Raw genomic sequence first — 11,038 nt, forward strand, 5'->3', positions numbered from 1 at the left:
CAGCAAATTCCAATTCCATTTCTTATCACCTATTTTATATTTATCTTTCATGGACACGTAGCTTTTGATAGCTGTTTCCCTTTTTTTTTTTTGTAGGCTTTTCTAAGAAGCCAACAAGAAATAAGAAAATTGATGTGATGGGATCAAAATATGTACAGTCAACTGCAATGGAGATAAATATTTATTGAGAAAGAAGCGTTTAACTATCATGATTGTTCGATGGGGAAAGGCAAATTACTTAATTATCCCTGAGTTTCAGAAAACAGAGGGACGAAGCCGCTTCCAAAAATTACCCATATTCAATCCTTTTGTCCAATTGCTTTCTTTTTTTTCCCCCTCTATTTCCTTCTTCCAACTTTCGCCGGCGTCAGCACTAATTCCGGTGGGTTCGCGAGCTTCGGCATAATCCTCACCCTTTGCTCTCTCTTTCCCGTTTCTGATCTTCCCTCTCAAGATAAGGGTAAAAATGTAATTATGGTTCCTTATAAGCAATTCTGGAAGCTGGCAAAATCCCTTTATTAATGAGTATTTATTTCCATGGGAATCGATACTAATTTATTCTTACTGCATTGCCCTGATTTGTGATTCTCTGCTGACACGGTCACGGTTTTAGGCGATTTAACGAATAAGATAATTTCTCCCGTTACAACCCAAAAGGCAAGGAGGCGGATACCCGTCGAAAAGGTCTAAGAAGGTGATGAACTGTGCGCTAGGTGTTTGTAAAAATGATTGAATGAGTTTGAATTTTTTGGGTTAAAACATTGCAGGGAAAGGATGGTGTGGCTGAGAGACATTGTGCCAGCTGCACAAAACAACATAAACACGCACTTCATATTGTTGGACAAGGGCAAGATAACCAGGGATGGTCAAAATAAGATGTGCTTGGCGCTTGCGGGGGACAAGACGGCGGCTGTTCACTTGCAGCTGTGGGGTGAGGAGTGTGATGCATTTGAGGCAGGTGACATTATTAGAATGGAGAACGGCATTTTTTCCTACAACAGGAACAATCTGGTGCTGAGGGCAGGCAAGAGAGGGAAGGTAGAGAAGGTGGGAGAATTCACCATGGAATTTGTGGAGACACCAAATATGAGCGAAATCAAATGGGTTCCTGACCCTAATAATTTCAATAAGTATGTGCAACACTCTGTTATTTCCCCTCATTCACGCATTTTCCCCCCAATTCCCTAGGTTTTTCATTTGGGTTTCTTCATTTTCCCACGCTGGTGTGTTTGTACTTGATATATTTGTTCAAGGTCTTGTAACCAGTTAAACTCGTCAATGCACGACAAACTTGAAAAATAAATAGTTTTATTGTTTACACAGGCAGTGGCACATGGTTAAATCCAAAAATCAAAAATTGCTTCATGCAAGACCTAGATGTATCGCCATTTATGTTACAATGCACACACTGAAAAAAAAAATCAAAAATAAATAAAAAATAACTTCCCCCCAACCCTGACTATAAATTATCTGTATTGCATAATGGCAAAATGCTATACTGACCCTTTGACGAACTAAACTGTATGTACTCAACGGTTTAAAACTAGATCTTCTACAACTCCCAAGGTATGTGTACACTAAACAAGGCTCCATCTTCTGCATTGTGCTACTTGCATCTTCAAAATACAACATGAGCATTAATGCGTGCACGGAGGTGATTTGATATATACTTCTTGCAACTCAAGTTGGGTAAGAATCAACCATCCCACATAAGCATGGGACTCCTGCATCATAGTGTTGTAAATAACAAAAATCCTCAAGTCCTGACACCATATTCATATATATGCAAGTGAGCTCCGATCGAGGTCAGGTTGAGGGCGACCACGAGTTGGAGTCGGTGGTCTTTGGATGTTCAGCTCCTGTAGTGCAATAGTAACATATTAAATATTAATTTACATGCAGTGACAGGTATGCTTTATACATCAAAATTTTATATACATTACCTGCATCCATGTGTCATCTGCAACACGCTCTGGCGATGTCTCTGGGGACTGAATGGGGGGTGGCAATGGATGAATTAACTTTGGGACTATAACCAGTCCCCTACCAACTACCAATATAGCTCCAGCATTGTTTGCAGTGCCTGGGTGCACATACCAGATTCAGCAGTTAAACATACCCAACCAACAGGAGGTGTTTCAATATAGTATACTTACCACAATAGTTTGTCGCAGAAAAAAGTGTAATCAATTGACCCTGAGCAAATCGTTCAAACCCATCCATTACACATTCATGAGCCCTTATAATAAGCTGTAGCTTGTTTTTCTTACAGAAGTCCGTCACACGATCAGGCTGCACATGACAACATAAATAATTGTAGGGTCATCTGTATGTATAACAAATGTTCAATCACACATGATTAGAGGAAGTGCTCACGACTCAAACATGCATATGTGAACTAGAAATATGTAAAAGGGGTTCTTGTAATAGGAAGAGGAAGCATTGCAAACAAGTAAAAGATGTATCGGAGGCGGTGGAGAGGAAGATCGAAACAGTTTCTGAAGTACTGAATGTTGTGACAGATGGAAGAAAACAAGAAAAGAATAGGTAGAGAATGTATAAAATGACTACAAAGAAGTTAGACGGAGAAGCTCTGAGTGAGAATAAGGTTACTCTAAAAAATTCCTCAAATGAATTGTGAAAGTTCTATGTATAGTAGCAGAAATGGCAATTACTCAAGAATGAGTTTTAATGCATGTAATGAATAATAACTTTAGTATTACGTGACCATTATAGAGTTTTTATTGTTGAGTCACGATTATAAATCCATTATATGATTATTAAAGTAATGAATTTTATGACTGTCAATAACATAATAAGACTTATTCTTCAGTAGAGAGTAAATACAAGAGGTATATAGGAAAAGCCGTACGAGAACAATTTGATGGAAAAAGGTGAATGTGAACAAATATAAGAGAAGAACGTAAGAGGGAGAAACACTTATACTTAAGGAAAAAGTTAAAAAAAAAACTTCTTCACTACTTTCATATTTGAGTCACTAAGTTAAACTTTCCGGAACATATTAAGATGAAAGTAACCTGTGAACCCTGTCACTTATTCTGAGTTGCTTTCACTGCTATCCGTATAAAGTGGTTATTCCACGTGAAGAAGTGTTTCACTTGTTCTAGTTGTTTTGCGTAAAGTCTAACTTCACATGTAATGGTTGTTCTCGTTGTTCTCTATACAATGTTACATGATAAAATAATTCTTTAAAGAATAGATATTAACAAAAATCGATTACCTACATTTTGCCCCATGGATAAAAATTATTTCTTAAAAATAATGCTTATGTATTAATTTAGAGTGTAAATGTTTTATTTTGTACTATAATAAATTGTACAGTAACACTTCGAGTAATAACACCTCAGGTAGTACTGTCTTAGACAGTAACACCCTAGTCAGTAATGTTTCAAGTAGTAACATGTTACTGTCTTGTGTAATATTTAGATTGATCATATAATAATATATTTTCCATAAAATAAGATTCTCAATATACCAATCATAAAAGAAAAGTCAATATTTTTTCATAAAAAACTGGATTCTATCTGCCCTATAAATATGAAGCTACTATGAATAATTTTCTTCATTGAGATTCCAAGCAAAACAAAATTCATAGCAAGGTTTTTTTTTTTGAGCAAGTAAGTTTTTCTTCTTATAATTTCTTGTTTGTTCTCTCTTTTTTTTTTTGTTTGTATTTTCTTGCATTTCAAATAAAAAATTTGAATTTCTTTTGCTTGTTGCCCCCTACATGAATTTTTTTAATATAAATACAAAAAAAGAAAATTTTTTTATGCATGAAATGAGGCTTTTTGATTGAAAAAGATTTTTTTTATGTATATATATGTTCAAGCAGACAAATGATTTGTTTGATTTTAGAAGAACTCAAAACAAGAATTATTTATGTTTCAAAAGAAAACTATCTTGGTAAGCAAAAGGGAAAAAAAAAATCCTTCTTAAAACAAGGATTTATTTCAAGTCATGATTTATAATTTGTAGCTAAAAGTAAAATTACAAAAGTAAAAGTGCAAAAGACAAGCAAACACGGCAATGAAATTTTTTTTTTTAATTGACTTTTTGTCTTTAAGCATGTTCTGATGCTCCTGTTTGTTTTTGAAGTATAACTATTATTTGTTTTTGAAGCTCTTGAGTGTGTAGCCTTTGATAGGAATATTTAACACATCAAAGAAAGATAGGAAGAGAAACACTAGAATGATAGAAACAAATAAAAGATAATTAACTCTCCCTACATGCCGACTTTTATCGTAGACAAGCTAGAGCAAATAAAAGCTGGCCTAACCGTAAGTTTTTTATTTCTTCTTTTGTTTTCTAGCAGCACAAGCTGCAGTTCTCTTTCTTTTTTTTTTTTTATATATATATAATTGGATTTTCTAATGTTGAAGCTCGTGGCACGCTGTGAGCTTTTTGTTTTGGAGCTTGCGGCACAAGCCACAAGCTCTTTCAATACATGCCACGACCAATTTTAAGTAGAGCTGACTTTCAATTAAAAGATTTCTAGCATGATATGAAACGTCATATAGATCCATTAAAATGCATCATTTTTTCCTTTCCTTTCCTCAGTTATTTTTTTCCAATTAAAATACATGATATAAAGGTTTGCCTTGATGCATTTTAAAAAAAAAATTCAACTATTTTACACATAAAGCAATAACATGCATACCCCAAAAGTGACAAGACCAGGACCTCTGGCATTTGGTCTCAAACCTTCGATGCTATCATTTTCTGTTGGATCAGACCTGAATAGGCAAATGACAGTCAAAATTAATCCTCAGAAAAACTTATATCAATTGGAATAATAGACTTAAAAAATGCCTACCATAACAGGTCCATTAAAATAATGGATCCTGCATCCATTGTTATTGGCCGCTCAAGTTTCTCTATCTGCTCCACTGAATGTATAGATCTTCCAATGCCACCATGCATGCAGATAATTTTCTTTTCAATAAGCGCAGCTAGTGGAAGATAGTTGAATAGTTGATTGAACCGTGTCCAAGCCCATATACCATCATTCTCGCCCTGTAAATAAACATTAATTAGCACATTTTATCTGGAAAAATAAATATTTAAGCCACATATGCATACTCATCCGGACCATTCTCTCGATGCATTCGATACGAAAACCAAAGAGTGCATTTATGTCAGCAGCCTCATGATTTCCACGAATCAAGTGAACGTTTTCAGGATATTCAATCTGCACAATCATAACAAACAAGACAGTGGAAATCCACTAAGAAACAGCACATGGTTGCATTGAAAGTCAAACTAAGGCTCGTTTGATCCAGAAGCTTGCCTTGAGAGCAAGAAGCAATGTTATTGTCTCCAAGCTGTGCTGTCCTCGATCAACATAGTCTCCTAGAAACAGATAATCAATATACCTAAAAAATAAAACACAAATGAATAAGAAACTGTGGCAAAAGTTTGCAGAACCAGTGGTACAGGAAGTAATAGTCATTGGTCTTAAGTTTCAACTATGACTAAGGGTTTTCTAACTTGCATGGGTAGCAAGACTATCAAACTTACGTAATGTCTCCTGCAGTTGAAGGAAACCCATATTCATCAAAAAGCCGCATTAAATCACCAAACTGTCCGTGAAGGTCACCAAAGACTTTTACAGGAGCTTTTAACTGAAGGACTGTGGGTTCTTGCATAAAAATCTGTTCAGCAGCATAACAGAGCTCACCCACTTCATAAGAATCCAAGAAAAACCTCCTATTAACAGGAGCTTTCCAGTTTCGGGGCCTAAGCAATGTAGAAATAACCTGCAAGAAAAATATAAATATTAAACTGCTTTTAAAAAAATTTAAATGGAAAACAAATAAATTCAGGTAATGCTTGCCTTTTTATGCAAGCCTTGAGGAGACTTCTGTCTAGAAAACTTTTTGGTAGGATAGGACAGGTCATTATTAGAGGGGATCATCCGTCTGCTCTCATTTTCAAACTGATCCAAGGATAGCTGCCTAACCATCCCACCCAGGTTCCCTACAGCCTCTTTAGCAACCACAACCTGTGAAGAGAAAACATTAGAACACAATGGCTGGACAATTAGAAAACCATTCAGACATGTGACTTGCAATATACATACAGCTCTAGGATGAAGGCGAACATCAGCCTCATTATCACTAGCATCTGAAGCTGTTTCAGCAGCAGGTGAGTTGTCATCAGATAGAGATGTTTCCTCCGCTGGAACAGCAGATGCAGCCTGTGCAGCTTGCCAGACAGCATTTGCTGCCTCAGCTTCAGCAGCAGAAGCCTCCCTCAGTTTCTCCATCGAGTTTTTGTCCATGCTATAAGATAAAGATTAATCATCAATCAATATTCCCACAGGTGTGAGTGTGGGTGAGAGAGAGAGAGAGCTATTTAGTCAGACCTCATGCCCCCAGATGAAGGGAACTCTGGACCATCATCTGAAGTTGGTGTTGTTCCAAATGAACTTAAATTAGGTTGATTAAATCTGGGGCTGGACAAGTTTGAGGTTCTCTCTGAGGTTAATATAGGAGAGCTCATGTCGGACTGGAATGGTGAATTTTCTGCAACTAGGAAATCATCTAACAGCATATCTGCACAAAGGAAAATAGTTAGTCATTTAATCATCCAAGACAAGAAATTGAACCCATAGAGTACCAAAAAAAAAAAAAAAAAAGAAAATGGACACTGTACCCAAAGAAAAATAAAATGAAAATGAACATACAGGATTAGATATAAACAATTTGAATTTAAAACTGTCACCCTGACATATAAAATCAAAAGCAAGCCAGGGCATTGTCACTACAAAGAGCACAGATGTAATATAACTGCGAGAGAAACATGTGCATAATTTCAGAAATAATCTATTTCTTTCAGGTATGCAGACAAGTACACATTTCCATTGGCCCAAGAGTTGAAAGTCATAGGAGCCTACAATGAAGTTTTTGAAGACCCATGACAGATCCATGTCTTTCTGTGTTTCATTTGCCCATACAATCCCACAGCAATTACCTTGCAGCAAACCAACCAAAGCTAAATGCTGCAGTAATGGCCCTGAGCAAACATAAAGAAACTATTCTACAAAGAATTCCTGAAGAAGAGTAAATTTTCAGACCACTTGTTCTTGTGGTCAATCTGGTGAAAACAAAGGACATGGCAAAGTAATTGAATTCAAATTGACTGCACACACTTATTAATGTGACATGATCTTTTGTATTCACACATGCTAACTTCAAGCATGCCAATGTAACATAGAAAATATCAATGGCCACTAAATTCTTTGCTGAAACGCAATACTGCAAAGCAACGTTGGTCATTGCAGAAAAGCTTCCTTAATTTGTCTTTTACTTCTTCCTTAATTACTCAAAATGAAACCAATTCACTAAGAGACAAGTCCATTCAACACAATTTTCTGAGCCGACTTTACTATCTTTACCTCCTCTAAGACCACCATAAATATATATTCGAACACCAACAGATGCAGATGCATGGCGACAACGACGCATAAGTTCCAAAGAAGGATCATATTCTGCATGTCCCTTAGTGTTTCGAGAGGAAGTCACAAGCCCATTCCTGTCCAACCATACTCCAGCAGCAGTATCCAGTACTACAAAACAGCAAGAATATTGGAAATAAACTTACTTGAGATACATACAACAAGCACACTTCTCACAATGATTTCAAGATGACAAACAAAAGCTTACCTGCAACAGCTGCTTCACCTTCTATAGCCCGTCCTCCTCTAAGAGTACCCCCAGTAACATGCAATCGTGCACCAACAAAAACCTGGTAGCAAACAAATATCAGGTTGACTGCTTTCAAATAAAAAAAAAAAAAGCAATGCAGGCTATAAAAATTATGTCTTATGTTCATAACTACTAATTTAATAGCTGTGGCATCACTTACCGCAGCCTGCTGATACCTTGGTGAAGGGGAAACTCCAGGTGCAAGAGTCCACTCCCACTGGCCATTCCTATGCATAAGCAGCCCATATGCATCTGCTAGAGGCTGTAGAAGTGCATATATAATCATAAACTCAAAAAACATTTCACATTGAGAGCCAACTCACAGACTCGATTGTTTAGCACTATCATAGTTTGATGTAGAATGTTAAATTGTAAAGGAAATTATATAATATGGTTAAATAGTTGCCTGGCTATATACTATTCAAAAGTAACAAACTTAAACATTGCAACTTATGTTAAACATTGTAAGCGCACACTAATGGACAATTCTTAATGCAGAATGACTTTTGACTTCAACATTTCAAACCAACCAAAAAAAAAAGAGTATCCCATTTTCTCCCAGAAGTGTAGCAAACAATTGTGATTTAGTCAAATAACATATTTTATGAGAATAGCTCATACCGCCCCAGAAGAGTCTCTTCCACCACAAAGCAAAAACATTCCATCTGAGCGGGCACTAGCGGTTGCATACCTATAAAGACAGTATAAATAATAGGAATATTTAGAACACAGATTGTGGAAATACAGATTGTGGAAATAATAACTTTGGAATGTTATTCACAATAACAAACTCACATTCTTGCAGATGGCCGATCACCTTCGGGGCTTAGCCTCTGCCATACATATGGTTTCTGAGCAGTATCGAAAGCCCAGGCATCAGAAAGAACTCTTTTTCCTATTAAAAAAAAAAGATTCATTGCTCAGTTTTGATTGCAACCAAACAAAAAACACCAAAAGAAAAATCAGCAGACAAACGTGCTAGTGCACATAATAATCTATGCTTCAATCACAGTTGCCACATATTAAGACCAAAAGGTATATCAGTCTTCTTGATACTAAATGGCAAATTTTACTAAATACCGACATAAACAGTTTGGAACACAGAGGAACATCTGGATACTGACTGAAGTTATCAGGGCAACCACGTTCCACCCATCTAACTAATTTCCAAAAGGATTTAGGAGAGTGAGGATGTTGCCTACAACTATTGAAGATAGGTGAGTGATCATCGAAGTGAGTAAATTGACTAAGAAAAAGACTGCCTCCTGATTTTGCTTTAATTCTGATTATTCACACCCAATTTTCCTTGTTCAATTAATTCTCGTCTTTTCTACAAAACTAACCATACACCACAAGATGGACAGGATAAAGCAGGAAAATGAAATGTTCATACCATCATTGCCGCTTACAGTTACAAGATATCTCTGGGCAACCAAATCCATAACATGGCCATAGCGAGGTCCAGGACCTTGCCCTTGCACAACCACTCTAGCAAACAAATTCACCCAAAAAATTAAGACTATAATGAAAAAAAAATAGTTTACAACCAGAAATAGCCAAAATTCACACAACTGAAACTCACCTATGCCACTTAAACTTATCATTAGTCAGATCAAGCACGTATAGATCATCAGTTGAATGGCCAGCTGGACCTATCCCACCCTACTCGACAGAAACAATAACTAGGTAAAAAAAAAACCCCAACCCACCAAAAACTGCTATAAAAGTCGCAATCCTTCTGCAGTTTACACACCTGAAACACAACCATGGTGCCAACAGCAGCCGCCGCGTGTGCAGCCCTAGGAGAAGGCGGCTCACCGGCTGGTCTGATTCTGCATAATTCAATTAAAACAGTCCAAAGAATCAGCTAAAAGTTCCAGCTCGAGTTAAAAAACACCCCTAAAAGAGAAGGAAAAAAGCAGGAATAATCACCTAGTCCACTTCCTAGTAAGAACATCGTACGAATGAACTGAATTGGTAACACCCGCCAATCCTAAATACCAAAAAAAGCAAAAAAAAGTTAAAAATGATGTATTAAAAAATCATATCCAAGGTAAAAACAGTGTACTAGAGAGAGAAGAGAGGTTAACTGATTCCGGGAGCCGAAGAGGAAGCGCCACCCTCGATGGCGGTGGCACCACCGAAGAGAATAAGTCTAGGACCGTGAGTCTTAGTGGCGGCGACGGCAGTAAGAGTGTGACCACATCGGGGACCAGGGGCATCCTCATCGGAGTCCCAATAAGTCTCCAAAGTCCGATAAGTAGGAGCCGGGTACAGCCACGGCTTCGAACCCATCCCAAGCTCCTAAGCTTCTAAACCCCAAATCAGCTACAAGTTTCAAACAATACCACACCCTTGGATACTGATCTTAGAATAACATGAACAACACCAACCAAACGCTCAAAAACCCAGATCGGAGCTCAGTGGTGGGGCCCGGGTTTTTTCTCCGGACCCTCTCTCATTTTTTCTCCCACTTTTTGCTTTTTTTTTTTTTTTCCCTTTCTTTTTCTGGTTTTAAGAAATTAAAGAAATTTTCATGTTGAGAGTGTGAAACTAATTTTGAAAATTTGTTTCGTCTCTGCTTCTTTGTTAATATTGGTGTAAAGAAGTTGGGGGTCGACTTGGAAATGATTGGTGCTGAGTTGTTAAATTGAAGTGCCTAATTAGGACATGACCCCACGAAAAGAGGGAAAAAAGAGTCAGCCGGTTAGAGACGTCCGTGACGGATTGGGGCATCTGTAATGACAATGTATAGCTGTGCTGTAATAAATGTCAAACCTGTCAAAAATTTGAACTCCAAGGAAAGGCCGTTGTCAACCATCCTCACTCCCCTTGCCTTCTTCCTCTTTTGCTCTCTTTCAGCTTGCTTTGCTTCTCTCTCTCTTCTCTGTCATAAAAGGACGGAGATTTCAGCTTTCTAGTTCTATGAGGAATGTTTAGCAATTTTCTTGCAATTTTTCTGCTGCCAGACCAAATGTTGTGTTGTTGGCCATTGTACGGATATAAAGAGGAACGCCCGCTCGAACCCATCTCCTGTTACTCCTTATCAAGGATTTGCTTAATGTTAAAAATCAATGACGTGGTAAAACCAATGATGTCTCTAGAATAAGCTTTTGGCTAATAGATTGTTGAAACCTGGCTGCCAGAATCGGACTCTGTCTCAATGCCCCTGGAAAAGCAGGTTGAATTATTCACCCACGTTGACACATTGCCTTTCTATTGACTAAATAAAAAAGGAGAACATTTTGGCAGTCTAGGTATTCTCAACAACACCCAATTTTATTGCCAGCTTGATTTCTATCCCTTGACCA

At 37.4% G+C, this 11,038-nt stretch overlaps 2 protein-coding genes across 8 annotated transcripts; one reads left to right on the forward strand and one right to left on the reverse strand.

Annotated features, from left to right (window-relative positions):
- Positions 1–92: 92 nt before the first annotated feature.
- Positions 93–1,303, forward strand: LOC18613444 (Nucleic acid-binding, OB-fold-like protein). Of its 7 annotated transcripts, none has more exons than XM_088809215.1 (3): positions 93–468; positions 600–694; positions 768–1,303. In XM_088809215.1, exon 3 carries the CDS (start codon positions 775–777, stop codon positions 1,186–1,188), a length of 414 nt encoding a protein of 137 aa, XP_088665341.1. In that variant the 5' UTR covers positions 93–468; positions 600–694; positions 768–774; the 3' UTR covers positions 1,189–1,303. The 7 variants fall into 7 exon arrangements, with proteins under 7 accessions (XP_088665341.1, XP_088665345.1, XP_088665342.1 ...); XM_088809219.1 differs by having other exon boundaries at positions 614–694; XM_088809216.1 differs by having other exon boundaries at positions 93–460.
- Positions 1,292–10,498, reverse strand: BSL1 (BRI1 suppressor 1 (BSU1)-like 1). Its single transcript, XM_018124350.2, has 21 exons — positions 9,818–10,498; positions 9,660–9,720; positions 9,481–9,559; positions 9,310–9,389; positions 9,121–9,215; positions 8,523–8,622; positions 8,349–8,418; positions 7,888–7,989; positions 7,686–7,767; positions 7,418–7,588; positions 6,386–6,575; positions 6,101–6,302; positions 5,855–6,022; positions 5,539–5,777; positions 5,309–5,393; positions 5,111–5,209; positions 4,835–5,034; positions 4,679–4,754; positions 2,157–2,292; positions 1,944–2,083; positions 1,292–1,859 (listed from the first exon to the last, which is right to left on the reverse strand). Exons 1-21 carry the CDS (start codon positions 10,020–10,022, stop codon positions 1,776–1,778), a joined length of 2,664 nt encoding a protein of 887 aa, XP_017979839.1. The 5' UTR covers positions 10,023–10,498; the 3' UTR covers positions 1,292–1,775.
- Positions 10,499–11,038: the final 540 nt, after the last annotated feature.

Source organism: Theobroma cacao, chromosome 1, assembly GCF_053813885.1.
Source record: "Theobroma cacao isolate CCN51 chromosome 1, ASM5381388v1, whole genome shotgun sequence".
In the NCBI taxonomy this organism is placed as follows: domain Eukaryota; kingdom Viridiplantae; phylum Streptophyta; class Magnoliopsida; order Malvales; family Malvaceae; genus Theobroma; species Theobroma cacao.

Bases quoted from the DNA above. Each gene is read 5' to 3' on its own strand.
- BSL1 (XM_018124350.2), bottom strand. From the start codon at position 10,022: ATGGGTTCGAAGCCGTGGCTGTACCCGGCTCCTACTTATCGGACTTTG. The intron at 7,990-8,348 runs GTATGAGCTATT...GCACTTCTACAG, and splicing joins GAAGAGACTCTTCTGGGGCG to CCTCTAGCAGATGCATATGG. The intron at 7,589-7,685 runs GTAAGCTTTTGT...GCTGTTTTGTAG, and splicing joins AGGTGAAGCAGCTGTTGCAG to TACTGGATACTGCTGCTGGA.